The 18737-nt window shown below is 40.7% G+C and overlaps 1 protein-coding gene across 4 annotated transcripts in view; it reads right to left on the bottom strand.

Moving 5' to 3' along the window:
• LOC126477588 (helicase domino) overlaps nt 1–18737 on the bottom strand; it is a 423343-nt gene that overhangs the window by 380286 nt on the left and 24320 nt on the right. For all 4 annotated transcript variants that reach the window (XM_050103628.1, XM_050103631.1, XM_050103630.1 and 1 more), the window contains one exon: nt 8776–9020. In XM_050103628.1, coding sequence (XP_049959585.1) covers nt 8776–9020 — 245 coding nt within the window. The remainder of the gene's footprint in view (nt 1–8775; nt 9021–18737) is intronic.

Raw genomic sequence — 18737 nt, 5'->3', positions numbered from 1 at the left:
TGATACACAACATGTCAATAAAACATTCCATTCATATAAAAAAGATGATGTAACTTTCACAACAGAGCCAACTACTTTAGTCAATTGGGAAGGGGGGAGGTTTACACACTGAGCCTTGCTGTTTGTTTACAGATTCAAAATCATGTAGCCAAGTTTAATCAGAAATGATTACCTTTGAAAGAAACTCTGGATCTCCCTCTAACATTAACTTCAACTGTATACACACCTTACACGTATGTCCTTTTGCTTGGGAATCAGTAGCCTTGGAACCTACCACGCACAAACAAGGCTCGTGTACAACTTCTTATCATTATTTGACACTGTAATAGTGAAGCATAGTCCCACTACATATTTTTTTCCTTTAAAAAAAAAAGGGGGTTACATTACTGGTTTCAATGAAGTACGTTGTCATTTTCAAATGAAAAACATCAATTGAAGAATATACAATGGGAATCATGACCATACATTTCACAACAATTACAAGAAATAAGGAGACCAGGCAACTGAGACAATGGTGGCATAACCAAGTCACTACAATTTATGCCCATGCTTGCCCAACTGTTCATTCCATGTCCTAATATAGAATAGACAAAAACTACACCAGAGTAAAAATTGCCAAGAATTCTTGCAATGTGTCCTGCTGTGACAACAATTGTATGCCTGGTCTCTCTATTTGTCATAATCGTTGTCAGATGTATGGGCATAAGTCCTATTATATATTCTCCAACTGGTGTTTTACATTTGAAAATGACGACGTAGTTCATTGAAACCGGTAATGTAACTCCTTTTTTTAAAGAAAAAATTTTTATGTACTGTGACTATGGCTTCACTATTATAGTGTTAAATAAACATTTAAGTTATTTTATGATCACACTCCTTACAACAATTATGTCAGAATGTAGATGTGTAACTTTTCTGTCGCCAATTTGTGGGTGGCATGCAATGATATTTTCAATATTTCAGGGAGTGTTTTTCAGGCAATTCATTGATCCTCTCTCACAATGATAGCAGCATTTTGGTGCTTTCTTTTCTAAAAGCAGCAACTAGAGTGCCAGATACACCTTCCTTTGAAATTGACTACCTCCCCTCTTCAAAAAAATTTAAAGCATCTTCAAGCTGTGCTGCAGTGTATAACAGACTCTCCATAGGCTTCCTTAAAATTGGCTGCAGCTGAAGATCTGTTTAGATAAAAGCAGAATTTCTAAGCAGTATATTTGAAGTATCTCAGTTTGCCCGCTTCTCACAAATGGGAACCAGAAGTGCCAACAATGAAACTAGTATGGCATGTTTGCTACACATTAAACTAACAGAATAAATTCTAGCGCAAGAAATTATGGCCATAAAAATTTATGGTCATTCTTTATTGAACAGCCCTCGTATAATATGCTATTAATGAATGCATTTACCAAATATTTTTGAAACTCAAAACATATTTTATAAAGAAAATTCATCAATTTTTGAAAATATAATATAATTATATAGATACAAAAAGTCTTCTCACCAGGTGGCGACAGGAGAAAACACATATAACGGTTAAAGAAATATGCAAGATTTCGAAGCCAGTGGCCCCTCCTCCTGCCACAAAGGTTGAAGGATAAGGAAGAGGGATGAAAGGAAAGGACGGGCAAGGTTTAGGAAATGGGGAGAGTTTGGAAAAGACATTAAGAACCCCAGGTCAGGGCAGACTTATCAGATGGTATGAGAATAAAAGACTGATTGTTGTGGACTGCACCAGAAAAGATTTGAAAATCTGAGAGCTTAAGGGTGGAAGATGGGGTACTAAGAAAGACAGAGATTACTGATAAAACATCGTACATGAGGTGATAAGAATAAAATGCTAAATGCATTATATGTGCTGGATGTGAGGGGCAGGGAAAAATAGACAAGTCAAAAAATAAAAGATACAGAAAACTAAAAGGGAATGAAAAAAGGAACAGTTACTGAGAAGAACCGCTGAGACCGTAAATTAAAGCCAGGCAGGTGGTGAGAACTGAGGACATGTTGTAACACCAGTCCCCACCTGCGGATTTCTGAGAAACTTGTGTCTGAGGGAAAATTCTGATGGCACATGTGGTGAAATAGGCACTGAGGTAACAACTATCACGTTGCAGAGGATGCTCTGCGACAGGATATTGTGTATTAGTAGTACTCATTCTCTGTCTATGTCCATTCATCCTAACTGATAACTTGGTGATAGTCATGCAACTGTAGCAGGCAGAACTTTGTTCACATAACAGCTGGTACACTATACGGGTTGTTTCATGTGGTGGCTCTCCCTTTGATAGTATATGTTTCGCCAGTTACAAGGCTGGTATAGGTAGTAGTAGAAGTGAGCAGAGGGCAAGTCTTACAGCGGGGATGGTCACAGGGGCAGAAATGGATGGACCTCAGGTTAGGTTACGACTTTAGGAAGTTGTAGCCTTGTCGAAGTAGCTGATTAATACATACAAGACCAAGATAATACTGAGTGACACCAGGTGTACTCCTAAGCTGTTTTCTGAAGGCATCAGCAATATTAGGATTGGTGTGATGCCCAGGAAATCTGCTTTTGAACTAGGCTGGTAGGACAAACACATCGAGTGAAGGACGAGGGGAGAATGGTAATGTATTGTTGTAAAGAGTCTGCATCTGAGCAAATATGTCAAGGCTGTATGGCAGGGAATGTTTGACATGGAAAGGAAGACTACTGTCAAAATGTAAGTACTCTTGTTTTTCAGAAGGTTTAATGTGAACAGACTATGTAGTCGATCCTTTGAAAATGAGGTGAATGTAAAAAGAGTAGCATGGGATTAGGAATAAGACTAGGTGAAATTTAATTTGGGGAATGTGTTAAAGAGATACCAAAAATTTTAAGACGTCAGCCTCACTATGAGTCCATGTGGCAAAGATATCATCAACGTAACTAAACAAAATAACAGGCTGAAGGCTTATGGATCCGACTGAAGCTCCCTTCAAGCAACCCACGAAAATGTTGGCATAGGAAGGTGTCATCCTGCCTGGGAATCACAACATCTATTGCAGTTAACTTTCTGAAGATCTTGAAGGCATGTGATTTGTCTTGCCTCATTACCTCAAGGACCAAGAATGAAATATCGCCATTATTTTTGAGCTCTAAAGCGGAACTGATTATTACCCATCTTCAATTTGACCTATGAGCAACTCCATGTTGTCTGCCTACTAAGGAGACCAGGCAACTGAGACAATGGTGGCATAACCAAGTCACTACAATTTATGCCCATGCTTGCCCAACTGTTCATTCCATGTCCTAATATAGAATAGACAAAAACTACACCAGAGTAAAAATTGCCAAGAATTCTTGCAATGTGTCCTGCTGTGACAACAATTGTATGCCTGGTCTCTCTATTTGTCATAATCGTTGTCAGATGTATGGGCATAAGTCCTATTATATATTCTCCAACTGGTGTTTTACATTTGAAAATGACGACGTAGTTCATTGAAACCGGTAATGTAACTCCTTTTTTTAAAGAAAAAATTTTTATGTACTGTGACTATGGCTTCACTATTATAGTGTTAAATAAACATTTAAGTTATTTTATGATCACACTCCTTACAACAATTATGTCAGAATGTAGATGTGTAACTTTTCTGTCGCCAATTTGTGGGTGGCATGCAATGATATTTTCAATATTTCAGGGAGTGTTTTTCAGGCAATTCATTGATCCTCTCTCACAATGATAGCAGCATTTTGGTGCTTTCTTTTCTAAAAGCAGCAACTAGAGTGCCAGATACACCTTCCTTTGAAATTGACTACCTCCCCTCTTCAAAAAAATTTAAAGCATCTTCAAGCTGTGCTGCAGTGTATAACAGACTCTCCATAGGCTTCCTTAAAATTGGCTGCAGCTGAAGATCTGTTTAGATAAAAGCAGAATTTCTAAGCAGTATATTTGAAGTATCTCAGTTTGCCCGCTTCTCACAAATGGGAACCAGAAGTGCCAACAATGAAACTAGTATGGCATGTTTGCTACACATTAAACTAACAGAATAAATTCTAGCGCAAGAAATTATGGCCATAAAAATTTATGGTCATTCTTTATTGAACAGCCCTCGTATAATATGCTATTAATGAATGCATTTACCAAATATTTTTGAAACTCAAAACATATTTTATAAAGAAAATTCATCAATTTTTGAAAATATAATATAATTATATAGATACAAAAAGTCTTCTCACCAGGTGGCGACAGGAGAAAACACATATAACGGTTAAAGAAATATGCAAGATTTCGAAGCCAGTGGCCCCTCCTCCTGCCACAAAGGTTGAAGGATAAGGAAGAGGGATGAAAGGAAAGGACGGGCAAGGTTTAGGAAATGGGGAGAGTTTGGAAAAGACATTAAGAACCCCAGGTCAGGGCAGACTTATCAGATGGTATGAGAATAAAAGACTGATTGTTGTGGACTGCACCAGAAAAGATTTGAAAATCTGAGAGCTTAAGGGTGGAAGATGGGGTACTAAGAAAGACAGAGATTACTGATAAAACATCGTACATGAGGTGATAAGAATAAAATGCTAAATGCATTATATGTGCTGGATGTGAGGGGCAGGGAAAAATAGACAAGTCAAAAAATAAAAGATACAGAAAACTAAAAGGGAATGAAAAAAGGAACAGTTACTGAGAAGAACCGCTGAGACCGTAAATTAAAGCCAGGCAGGTGGTGAGAACTGAGGACATGTTGTAACACCAGTCCCCACCTGCGGATTTCTGAGAAACTTGTGTCTGAGGGAAAATTCTGATGGCACATGTGGTGAAATAGGCACTGAGGTAACAACTATCACGTTGCAGAGGATGCTCTGCGACAGGATATTGTGTATTAGTAGTACTCATTCTCTGTCTATGTCCATTCATCCTAACTGATAACTTGGTGATAGTCATGCAACTGTAGCAGGCAGAACTTTGTTCACATAACAGCTGGTACACTATACGGGTTGTTTCATGTGGTGGCTCTCCCTTTGATAGTATATGTTTCGCCAGTTACAAGGCTGGTATAGGTAGTAGTAGAAGTGAGCAGAGGGCAAGTCTTACAGCGGGGATGGTCACAGGGGCAGAAATGGATGGACCTCAGGTTAGGTTACGACTTTAGGAAGTTGTAGCCTTGTCGAAGTAGCTGATTAATACATACAAGACCAAGATAATACTGAGTGACACCAGGTGTACTCCTAAGCTGTTTTCTGAAGGCATCAGCAATATTAGGATTGGTGTGATGCCCAGGAAATCTGCTTTTGAACTAGGCTGGTAGGACAAACACATCGAGTGAAGGACGAGGGGAGAATGGTAATGTATTGTTGTAAAGAGTCTGCATCTGAGCAAATATGTCAAGGCTGTATGGCAGGGAATGTTTGACATGGAAAGGAAGACTACTGTCAAAATGTAAGTACTCTTGTTTTTCAGAAGGTTTAATGTGAACAGACTATGTAGTCGATCCTTTGAAAATGAGGTGAATGTAAAAAGAGTAGCATGGGATTAGGAATAAGACTAGGTGAAATTTAATTTGGGGAATGTGTTAAAGAGATACCAAAAATTTTAAGACGTCAGCCTCACTATGAGTCCATGTGGCAAAGATATCATCAACGTAACTAAACAAAATAACAGGCTGAAGGCTTATGGATCCGACTGAAGCTCCCTTCAAGCAACCCACGAAAATGTTGGCATAGGAAGGTGTCATCCTGCCTGGGAATCACAACATCTATTGCAGTTAACTTTCTGAAGATCTTGAAGGCATGTGATTTGTCTTGCCTCATTACCTCAAGGACCAAGAATGAAATATCGCCATTATTTTTGAGCTCTAAAGCGGAACTGATTATTACCCATCTTCAATTTGACCTATGAGCAACTCCATGTTGTCTGCCTACTATTTGTATTATGTTATCCTTTCTATTAAAGGATCATCAGATTTAAAAAAAAACCTATCTTGCAGATTCTTAATAAAAATATCTGCCATTGTGCCCAGCATACTTGAATCCATAACTAGTCCATTTTCCTGGATGTAATATTTGTTATTAAATGAAAATAGTTAAAATCAGTGACTAGACACAGGAGACCTGCTTATAAATTGACAAATCTACTCAACCATTTCCCTAGGGACAATTAAATGGTTGGTAACAGCTATTCTGAAAGGAACAGTACGGCCCTGATTAACAAAATTATAGATAAGCCGGAACTGAATCCTTCAGGCTAGTCTCCCTGGACATTAAAAACTTGTATGCTAAGATTCCAGTGGATAATATGATTGAGATAATTGAAAATAATCTTCTCAAGCATAAAAAGGTATCGAGATAGGAAATGTTTGAATTCACCAAGATTATGTGGTTTGCCACTGATTTTAAACTTTTTCGTTTAATAACAAATTTTACATTCGCAAAATGGGCTAGCTATGGGTTCAAGTATTTTAGGCACACTGGCAGATATTTTCACTAATAATCTGGAAGAAATTTACAATCTGATGATCCTTTAACTATAGCAATACCAAGGCATTTTCCATCACACACTATGAAAAAAAAAGTTGTTGAATTATATTAACACCATAGTTTTTTAAAGAGTTATTAGTGTACAAGTATGATCTAGAACCTGAAAGTATCTTTTTGCACACTATTAGCAATGTCAACAGATTTTCAATAATATGTACAACTGACTTTACACACAAAAAAATCGTTCATTGTTGTTGAAGTTAACTGTTGACTTATTTTTTAAAGGAATGTTGATGTACAAGTATGACCCTGAACCTGGAAATAATGAATACAACATTCACTGGGGAAAGCGACATCTGCTATTGAGACTTAAATTTTTGCGTTAAGTTTAACTGAAAAATTTGAGACATATATGGAATCTGGTAAAAGAAGCCATTAAAAACAATGAAGCTTTTTTCAGTTTTTTAAAAGTAAGTGATCAGATTAAAATACTTACAAAAGGTGGGCATAAAGCAGAACCCCCCGCCATCCCGCAGTATCACAGAGGTTAATGAAACAGGTAACATATTACATACACTGCATAGACAACATTTCAATCCTCATAGGTGGAACTGAAGAAAACACTTATAAAATAGTTTGTAAATTTAATGGGAGTTTGTAAATTTAATGGGTTCAAAAAAAAAAAAAAGAAAATTTCACTGCAGACCTCTAAAATAAAGGCTGTGTTTCATTCTTGGACCCTGAGATAAATGAAGCAAGACAAATTGCACACCTTCTGAATCCTCATTAACTGAACTGCAACACATGTGATTTCCAACCAGTCTTGCCACTCTATAAGGAAGTAGCATTGAGAAGCTTGGTGAACAGTAAATAGTGTTCCAATGAGTGCAGCAGATAGGTTACATGAATTAATCTTTATTCACAGATAGAAGTAAATAACAGATATGATGTGAAGATTACCCGTAGGGGCCAGAAGAAATGGGAAGATGAAACAGCAAAGGATAAGAAACTGGCAAACATTTTTTAACCATGCAACATCCAGCTGGCATTCCCAGCAGCAGATTTAATAGGATATAGTTTAAAGTATGAAGTTGGCAAAAGTATAAATAAATCTGAACAGGCCGATGTTTATCAAATACAGCACTCACGGCACGAAGTGAAATATATAGGAAAAACTGGTACAAAATTTTCGACAAGATGTAAGGAGCATGAAGAGACTTTTAGACTGGGCAACTATGGAAGATCTGTGGTTGAGGACTTAATGTTCACATAATTTCATTTGTTTGGAAACTTGGGACTTGGGGAATTTTTGAAGTTCATGCCTGTGTAGGATTAACTTCGACAGCTAGATGATGGACGTTCAACCCCCAAAGCTCTTTGCTGAGGATTATATTCCTAATATTAGTGATTGTAAGCTGAAGTTTTTGTAACAATTACCTCAATATTATCGCCTTCAGTGTTCAGATGGATATTATTAGAATCTTTACCAATGTACTGACCAATTCAAAAGCAGCCAAACAAGTGCAAACAATGAAGAAAGAGCAGGACCATCCATTACTGATGGCAACATTGTGCAAGTCTCTGACCTTACTTTGAATAACCAATGAGTGACTGCTGATGAAGTGGCAAGCCAAATGCAAACTAGTCTGGGTTCTGCATACATGATCATCCATAACTGGCTCAGCTTTAGTAATATCTGTGACCAATGCATTCCAAAACAACTTAACGTGCAAGGACCAATTAAGGAATACTACCGGGAAAAAGGGTCAACAGTAAATGTTACAGTGATTTGCTTTGCAAGCCAAAGTCTGCAATTTTAGACAATTGTTGAGGTTTACTGTCAAATGGCTTTCTTTCCTTGCCCAACGAAGCATGCCCACACACATTACTGCCCACACTTTTCAGAATATGAATTTCAACATAATGGAACATCCTGAATACGGTATTCATATCTTCTACTCAGATTTCCATTTTTTTGGTCCATTTAGAGATAGTTTAGGAGCCTGTCAATATACTTCCTTTTTTTCTGAAGGAATTGGAAAGGCTGTGCAACAGTGGACCAACTACACTGAAAAGCAAGTTGACTAGGTTGCAAAATGTCATCATAAATTTTGTACTGTTGTATTAAATCAGAACATATGTAGTGCGTATGCTTTATGACTTGCTCTCATGATTCATTCTTTCTATAAACTAACTCTGATCACTACTATTGGTACACTTCTCCAGAATAAAAATATGTACCAATGAAATAAGACTAAAAATTGTGTGTTCAATTTCCCCATAGGGTAGCATATTTCCTACAATGGAATAACATCACACATAAGGAAGAATATAGTTTATATTATGCATACCTGTTTTGCCTTTTCAGCTATTTGTTCCTGGCTTCCAATTGAATTATCATAAAGAGCAGAGATAGAATGTTGCCGTGCATGAAATCGAGGTGCCACATTTACAGTAGATGTTTTGTGCTTCACAACAGAACTTGGAGGTAAGCTTCTCTCTGCTGTAGTCTGTGACGATAAGCGCAGACTACTACTCACAGAGTTTGTTCCAGCTGTAGCGGTGGTTGTGTCATTTGTAACAAATGGCGTGCTAACTGTAAAGTCACAATTTCCATGGAATTAATACTGTATAAAATATAATAATAATCAGTCAGAACACAACCATTAAAAATTAAAAGTAGAAAGTAACCAGTTACAGAAGTCCTTAGCTTCTTTTAATCTGTATGAGAAGTTCTAATCATTATTGTATCAAATCTCTCTTCATTTCATTTTTAAGGAAATTTTACTATCTTCATATTACTAACATTTGATGTAAAATCACTTCAAGTGTATCAATCAACCTGTATGTATTTCAGTTGCATTATGTATACTGATGAGTCTTCTGTACATTAATTCAATGCTTTATGTATGTAACTAATGAGATAATAAAATTCTGATTCTGAATTTCACTCAAAATTCTCTTCACACAAATAGTATACATGTACAATATCAGTCCCCTACACCTTTGTTCAAGACATCTGCACAACATAAATTTAAGTCCCCCGCCACGTTTTCCTGTCTGTGTGTGAATTACTGCAGGGATTTTGATACGGTTCTCACTAATAGATTGATTTATAAGGAAGATTTGTGAAAATAATTTACAACTGTTACACCTGACAAGTTATCCTGCCATGCATACTTATACCCAAAGTAAATTAGGAAAATGGGTGAAATAATTTATAAAGTTTTCGAACTTTCGGAAAATACTCACAGTGGATGTAGTAGTACCAGGCATAAAAATAAAAATTCCCTCACCTACTGGGTGAGCATCATCCACCACAACCCCTAATTCAATTTTTTTTCTACCTTTCCTTCCAATTTTTACAAAAATCGCTTCTAGAAGACACCCATTATGACAAACAAATACTTCTGGTGAAATTTTGCTAAAAGAAGGTCACAGGCATGTTGTTGCAGCCATGGGTGAAATGTTTTGCGAATTTTCTCATCAATTTCTATCCGACCACTTCTCAATTCAACAGGTTGAAAACTGGAGACAGAATGTACATTGCAGAACTGTTCCATTGCTTCAGATATGTGATCGCCTACTGGCATTCAACAAATCCATCTGTTTAACACACTGTCACTGAAATGTCTTCCATGTGGAACACCCCCCAAAACTTCAAGTTCTTCATTAGACTTGTCCGATCACCATAGTGGTCTACACTTTGTGCCAATACTTACCAGAGCCTCAAACTGTGAGAAAGCTGTCATTGATGAATTAATTAAACTCCATGGGTTCATGAAACTTCCTAGCAGATTAAAACTGTGTTCTGGACCGAGACTTGAACTCGGGACCTTTGCCTTTCGCGGACAAGTGCTCTACCAACTGAGCTACCCAAGCACGACTCACAACCCATCCTCACAGCTTTACTTCCGCTAATACCTCGTCTCCTACTTCCACCTGGTGGAAGTAAAGCTGTGAGGATGGGGCGTGAGTCATGCTTGGGTAGCTCAGTTGGTAGAGCACTTGCCCACGAAAGGCAAAGGTCCGGAGTTCAAGTCTCGGTCTGGCACACAGTTTTAATCTATCAGGAAGTTTCATATCATCGCACACTCCCCTGCAGAGTGAAAATTTCATTCCATGGGTTCATGATTTCTTTCAGCTTTTCCAAGTCAACAACTTGCATGTCTTAGCATAAGGAAAATGTACAGTTGTATGGAAGAGGAGTATAGCTCTCACACAATGTACAAGTATATGTAGTTCCCTTGCACTCAGCCTGCATGAAATGTCTTGCAATACTATATGTGCAACTGTGAAGATTTCTCTCTTTGCTTAGCTTAATATCATCCATTGTGTCAACAGATTGATTCATTAGCTTTTCTATCACTTGACCTTTTTCCACACTGCTGAAGTATTTTCACCTCAAGTTAGAAAGACAATCTTTAAAATGTTGCTCCTCTTTCCCCATCACTGGCATTTCTTCCACTCTGATGGTGGAAGGAGCACATAATACTGTGTAGCTAGCCTGAACTGTCCTTGGGTATGCATGGCAATAAGTATGTGGAGAACAGAAGCAGCAGCATATTCTCCAATAGTTGAGACTCTGCTGTCTTTCATTAAAAAGCCTCTTGCACCTAGAAAAGATATTACCAATTGAATGTATGCCTTTTAATCGCATAACTATATCCGAAAATAGGTCATTCTCTCCGTTAGTTTCCACAGCAAATATATCTTTAGCTTTCATGTAGAGTGGTCAGTCAACTGGCACAAAAATGGTTTCTTGTACAATTCACCTAATCTTCGTGATGGCATAAGATAAAACAGTTAATATGGTGTTACAAACTATGGGTGGGTTGTTGTTGAAGAGAAATGCTAATACCTGCAATTTAGTGTAAGGTTCACCAGCTGTAATTTTCTCCGTAAAACTCCGCCAAGAAGGACTAGAAGGTTGCCGTAAGAACTTCCCCATCATCCAAGCAAAATCATGATTGCAAGGCACTGTCACTTTAATGAATTTCCTTCCGAGTTGGAATTCCACAGAACAATTTTTTCAATTCCAACTCTATCCTGCCTTCAGAACGATAGCATAGTATAATAGGGTAATAAAGAAGTATCTGTTCGCAGGTGTACAGTCCAGAATTGGTATGCCAAACTGGCAAAATCTATGTGAGCACTGAGACAATCATCCCACTGATGCACCAGGTTGAAAACACCCATTTGGTTAAACACTGTGCCCTGCTGTGTGAAAAAGTCCTTAACAGCCTGGTGCACATCCTTGTCCAACAAGAATCATTGACCATTCAAGGCCCTTTTTAAGAGATTGAAGGTGTGATATCCACATGGGGAGACATCAGGAATATAGGGTGGGTGCTCAGGTGTCTCCCACTTGAGTTAGCATAAAATCTGCATTACAACATTTGCAATATGGGGACATGCATTATCGTGAAGCAGCAACATCCCGTGTCGCAGTTTTCCCAGGTATGGTATTCAACAGACGTGCTGCCCCATACACATTCTTCCTTCTCCTACGTGAATGTCTACTGGTGTTTGTCCTACAGCACCCAAGAAAAGAATAACAGCAAGTTGGTCGCATAGTTCATGTTTCCGCATTTACTACATGCATGTTGAAAGACATGAATACCACACTCATCCACAGTACTTACATACCCACGTTGGAGTTGTGCCACAACGCATATAGGGTGCAACAATGCCCTCAAACAGTGATTTTCTGATCACTCCTTATAATATTTTGGGCACTTGATGTTTTATTAGAGTTGTAGATGAGAGAGTTTTATTACTTTCTGATTTTTTGCAGTGCTTCCAGCAGTCATACACCTGATTCCACCCATAACATTAAATGTACTTTTATCTGTCATTGTTCGAGAACAAATAATGAGAAATACCTGGTTTCTATAACTGAACAGCAGAAGCCTCAAAAGCCATACTACTCTAGGAAGAGCAGAAATCCATGTTTGAGACAATTTCAACAATGGTTTTTGATCTCATTTTATGAAACAAGTACACTGCTGTACATTTTCTCACATGGGATTGTTCACTACCTTTCTTCTTTGACACAACCACACCCTACACAATTTCTTGTATAGTTTCAAGAATCATAACACCAGCACTCTCAGTAAAGTCGGTGATTTCTGGATATTTGACAATTCTGTAAGGAGTCATTCTTCTGTTTTCATGGTTAATGTCTTCAGCTATTTCCACTTTTTTCATACACTTATCTTTTTCATTGATAGCGCATCCATTGTACACTGGTTGAACAGTTTGCAGCCACTGCCACGAAAACAAACAACGGAGGAAGGGAAATGGGGGTAGGGAGAGAGGTGCGCATTGTGGCTAACAGGACTCCGACACTGTAGTATTCAGTCAATTTGTATTTTAGCGTCTTTATGGTTATTTTATCTCCTTCTGGAAGACATTCTCTGGCTTGGTGGTTGGTTTGGAGATTAAAGAGACTACGCTGCGTGGTTATCATTTCCTTTTTTCTTAGTCACACAGGCCTCAGATTAAACCATACTCCCAAAGGAACCCTATTGCTTGAAATTCAGGGAAGGAACAAAAAGTGTAAAACTATGTGTCTAACCACATTGAAGAAGGAAATAAAAGTATAAAGCCAAAACTGAAAACATTAATGAAAAGGAAAAAACAATAAAAGATATTAAAAACAACAAAGTAGATGGCCTTGACCGGCTGATGGCAAGAATAAAAAAGGATGAGCCAGCCATTCTAGAACACACTAAAATCCCCAGCCTAAAGGCAGAAAGCAAGAGAAACACAGATGGTGAAAAGATGAACACTAATTCAAACAGGCAGCACGAAAGGGAGCGAGGCAGGATAAAACACAGGTAGGATGAAGGCCTGGGAGAGAAGGCCACTCTTAGACTGAGTGAAAAAACACCTCTCTCAAATAAAATTTAAAAGTAGATCAGCCACAGAGGCATTGTAACCTAACACCACAGGTAGTGTGTCAGGAAGATTAAAAGTCCGTCTCAAGGTGGCTAAAGATGGACACTCCAACATGATGTGGACCACTGTCAAAAGTGAACCACAGCAACACTGAGAAAGGCCCTCATCGACACAGCAGTTGATAGTGAGTCAGCCAAGTATGACTGATGCAGAACCGGCAAAGGACAATGGAGTCCTTGTGATAGGCTCATATGCAGAACGACACATTCGTCATCTCCTTTACATAAGTATCTTATTTGGCAAAGTCAGGGAGCACCATTCCACATTCCATAGCCCAAAACTTTACGATGTCAGACCAATAGGAGATTACTTTCTGCTGTGCCAATCTCCAGACTCTGTTTATGAATAGCCTCTTTGGCCAGCCTATCAGCAAGTTCATTTCCCAGGATTTTTACATGTCCCGGGGGCCATATGAAAAACCACTGCCTGTCCACATTGTTTGAGGACGTAAACAGATTCTTTGGTAGCCATTACCAAAGAATGGTGAGAATAGATCTGGTTGAGAGCTTGTAAGGCGCTCAAGGAGTCACTTAAGGTGAGGAAAGACTCACCGGTGCTGTAACGGGTATGCTCAAGAGTTCAAGGGATGGCAACTAACTCTGCAGTGAAAACTCTGCAGCCATCTGGCAAGGAGCACTGTTCATTATACCCTCCATGAGCAGAAGTGAACCCAATATGACCATCAACCATCAGTGAAAATTTCCTCTACCCTGGGACATGTCAAGAATAGAGGGAAATAGGTGGCGGAAGACTGCTGTGGTTGAAGTATACACCTTGGAGGTATATGTGAGTGGACCCAGAGGAGACGTGGTAAAGGGAAAGACTCGAGTTCAGTAAAAAGGAACTGGACAGGGGCGGCAATTGTAATCCCTGATCTAGCCCACTGTTGCAGATGGTTTGCCGTGTTAGGGAAAAAGGAGATAGTAATTTCGATATTGAAGCGAGCTCCGAAGCTGCACGGTACAATTGGCAAGCAGTTGTTGTTGTCTGATCCGCAATGGAGGAACCCCAGCTTATATGATCATGCTGTCCACTGGGCTTGTTCAAAAAGGTCCCATCACAAGTCGTATTCCATAATGGTGTATAGGGTCCAGCATCCACAGTGCTGAGGGTGGCGCTGAACCATTTGCCAGGCTTCCATAGTCAAGATGGGTTTGTACAAGGGCTTTGTACAGCAGTAACTGTTTAGGGCAATCTGCACCCCAGACATGACTCAGGCATTGAAGAATGTTACGGTGCTGCTTATGGTGACAAAGATGGGGAACCCAAGTTAAGTAGGTGTTGAAAACCAGGCTTAAAAAGCGATAAGAGTCCACAACATTAATGATATTGTCACAAGATAAAGCTGTGGGTGAGGGTGAACTGTGCAATGGCGACAAAAGTTCATGATGTAAGTCTTGGCGGCGGAAAACTGAAAGCCGTGGTTAGGGCCCATTAATGCATCTTTTGTATGGTTCCCTGTAGGCGACATTCAGTTTTTAAACTGTAGGGGAGCAAAAGGAAATGTGAAAGTCGTCAGCACACAAAAATGGTAATACTGACGACCCCACAGCTGCTGTGAGGCCTTTAATGGCCACTAAAAAGAGAGGGGCTCTCAGTACAGGGCCCTCTGGGACCCCATTCTCTCAGATATGGGGGCTCCTGTGTGAAGCACTGACTCAAATGCTGAAGGTGCAGAGCGATAAAAAGTTCTGTATAAAAATCGGGAGCGGGCCCCAGAGACCCCACTCGTGCAATGTAGCGAGGATGCGATGCCACCAGGTGGTGTCTAGGCTTTCGTCAGGTCAAAAAAGATGGCAATAAGATGATGATAGCAGGACAAGGCGTTTTTGGATGTCAGACTCCAGGTATATCAAGTTGTCAGTGATGGAGTGACCTTGGCAAAAGGCACCCTGAGATGGAGTCAGAAGGCCTTGAGGCTCAAGGCACACAACTGCTGGCATGCAGCAGGCACAGAACATTGGTGAGACTAACAGGATGATATCTATATGTAGTGGGTTCTTATCAAGTTTTAGCACTGGAACCATGATACATTCTTGCCATTGTGATGAAAATTTGCCATCGCTCCAGATGTGGTTGAAGATGACAGGGAGGTGGTACTGGTAATCCTCTGATAGATGTTTTCAAACATTTAAGCATTTGAGGATGGATACGGTCTGGCCCACGAGTTGTTTTGGGACAGTGTCCACAAGCATTGAAAAATTCACACTCACTGAATGGAGCATTATATAATTCAGGGTGGTGTGCAGTAACACACAAGTATTGTCGTTCCACTCGCTGTTTTAGGGTATGAAAGGCAGGTCGGTAATTCTCAGACACAGAAGTTTGTGAATAATACCCAGCAAAACGCTCTGCAATTGCGTCTGGGTCGGTGTAGATAGCTCGATTCATGGAAATCACAGTTATACCTACATGTGTCCAATATCCATAATGGCACCTGATCTTAGTCCAAACCTGGGACGGAGAGGTTAGTGTTCCAATTGTGGAGACATATCATTCCCAATACTCCTACTTCCGTCATTTGATTAGCTGATGGACTTGGGCACGGGTCCAGGGATGGATGCCGTTTAAAACGTTGGAGGGCTGCTGAACGTTGGAGGGCTGCTGCGATTCCTGGTGACCACCAAGGCACTGTCTTCTGCCAGGGGCAACTTGAAAAACAAGGGATTGCCAATTCAGCTGCAGAAACAATGGTACTAGTAGTGTTCTGAATCACCACATCAATGCTGCCACCCAATGGAGATCCAATGGTGGTAGCAGAGGTGAAAGCATCCCAGTCAACCTTGGTAAGAGCCCATCTGGGCAAGCATCCAGGTAAGTGATGCCGGGGGAGGTACAGGAAGAGCGGAAAGTGGTCACTACCACAAGTCATCGTGAGCTCATCTATGGATAGATGGTAGAAGGCCAGGACTGCAAACAGTGCGATCAATCGGCGAGTATGTGCCACGCACCACACGGAAGTGAGTGGGGGCACTTGCATTTAGGAGGCAAAAGTAGAGTTGAGTTAATAGAATCTCTACATCTTTACCACAGCCAGTAATCTTGGTTCCACCCCACCAAGCATTATGGGTGTTGAAATCACCCAAAAGCAGGAAACGTGGGGGGAGTTGAGAAACTAGTGCAACCAAGACATTTTGTGGAATGTCATCATCTGGAGGAAGGCAGATGGCAATTTCCTGCATTGTCCTCAACCTGACAGCTACAGCTTCGAAAGTATTTGAAGGGGCATAGGTTCGCTATATACGGAGGTAAGGACATATATATATACACATATTCCACCGGACACCCTGTTATAGTTATTTCGTGTTTTTGTAATATTCCCGATAACCACAAAGGGCGGGGACCCGCATTGCTGGAAACCAGATTTTGTGAAGGGCAATGCAGAAAGCAGGTGTAATGCTTAAGAGTTGTCACAGCTCTGCCTGGTGGTGGAAGAAACAGCCACAATTCCACTGTTGTGGGGGAAGGCTTGAAGGGACCAAGGAGGCAGTTCAGGCCTCATGGTCACCTACCGCCACCAATTGAGCACTTTTATCCACCACTTCCATTGCAGCTGAGGTGTCAGTGAGATCTTGGTCCTCGGGGAATGCTAAAATCTCCACCTCATCCTCAAATGTGAAGCTGATAGGGAGGGTACATGTGGGGGCCACTGGAGTCTCATTTCCTTACAGTCTTCGTCTTGGTCAGCTTGCCCCCTCACTGGTCTTAAGTGGCTTGTTGGGAGGGCTTCTCCAATGTAACTTCAGGTACAGATGAAGACTGTGAAGCTCTTCAACCAGCAGCTTTTCGATCCTTCAGGCACTGGCTGGTATACTCTTTTGCATGGGGGGAGATGTTGGAAGGTAGAGATCCAACAGACCCTTCACTGTGAGAGCCAGTGGAGGCTGTTGCTTCTTCGGCTAGTGGATAAGGGGATCGGGACCGACTGCCATGGCATTTGAGGGGGGGAGCAGTTATCAATGGAAGAGATGCCCCAATCACCAAGAGGGGGATGCAGTTGGGCTGCCCTGAGGGCCCACTATAGGCTTAGCCGAGGAGACTACCATTGCCAGCGAGGGCGATGTGTAGTATTAAGATGACAGGATGATAGCATTCAAATGGGGTTCAACCCTTCATATTTCTGTTTAGCCTCTCAGTAAGTCAGCTTTTCAAGGGTCTTGCACTCCGTAATTTTCCTCTCCTTTCAGAGTACTGTGCACTCCACAAAGCAGGGAGAGTGTGGTGCTCTCTACAGTTGACACAGGAGAGAGGAGGGTCACATGGAGTATTCGAATGCAGTGGACGTCCGCAGTCTCTACATGTGGTGCTGGAATTGCAATGCAAAGACATGTGCCCAAATTTCCAGCATTTAAAGCATCACAAAGAGAGGGGTGGAGGGGAGGGGGGGCATGTATGGTTCTATGTCGTATTGATATACCATCACCATGACCTTTTCAGGTAACAAATCACCCACAGAGGCCAAAATGAAGGCACTGGTAATAATCCTATTATCTTTAGGTCCCCTATAAATGTGCTGCACAAGGTGAACACCCCTTCGTTCAAAATTGCCAAATTGGCACATAAATCGTCGTCAGACTGCAACACGAGGTTTCAATGGAAAATAATCCCTTGGGCCATGTTTAGGCTTTTATGGGGAGTGATGGAAATGGGAGTATCATCCAGCTTGTCACAGGCAAGCAAAGACTTTGACTGGGTTGGGTATGCTGCCTGAACGAGGACAGATCCACTGCACATTTTGGACAGCACTGTCACTTCCCCAAACTTATCCTATAGATTGTCTACTAAAAATAGAGGCTTTGTAACCAGAAAAGATCCCCATCGGTTCTGCTGCATACCAAATACCGAGGTGAATACTGCTATTTTTTCGCTGCACTCCTTTCCTCCCATAGCATAGTTAGGGAGAGGAATGATATGGGGTCATGCGAGTTGGCTCTTTAGTCTACCTTCACTTTCTTAGAGACTGCTGGGGGACATTTGGTCACCAGCAAAAGTTGTCTTGGTCCGCTTCATTGTGGATCATCTGCCCTAATGCCACCACTCCAACCTAGGGCTCTCCCCACGGGCAGTACCCCGACTCAGCAAAGGCAACCTGGCAGGATGGCCATGGCTCGTAGTTCTGATGTCCCAGGTAGAAAGGCATCTACTCCTTGGCATACATGGGGAAGTTGCAGTGCAGGCATCAGCAGTGTGATATTCCTATGTTGTCAGGGGGCTACAACCAAAAGGGGAAAAGTTGGCCCCTCCACAACAGACTGGCTACCGTGATGGATATTGGGCGCAAAGAAATCTAATATTGTCATGGGGGCAAAAGAGGACAGCAGACAACAGAAGTAAATTATATACCCCATAA

The sequence above is a fragment of the Schistocerca serialis genome, chromosome 1 (genome assembly GCF_023864345.2).
Source record: "Schistocerca serialis cubense isolate TAMUIC-IGC-003099 chromosome 1, iqSchSeri2.2, whole genome shotgun sequence".
Lineage (NCBI taxonomy): Eukaryota > Metazoa > Arthropoda > Insecta > Orthoptera > Acrididae > Schistocerca > Schistocerca serialis.
This window is presented reverse-complemented; position numbering and strand designations above follow the sequence as displayed.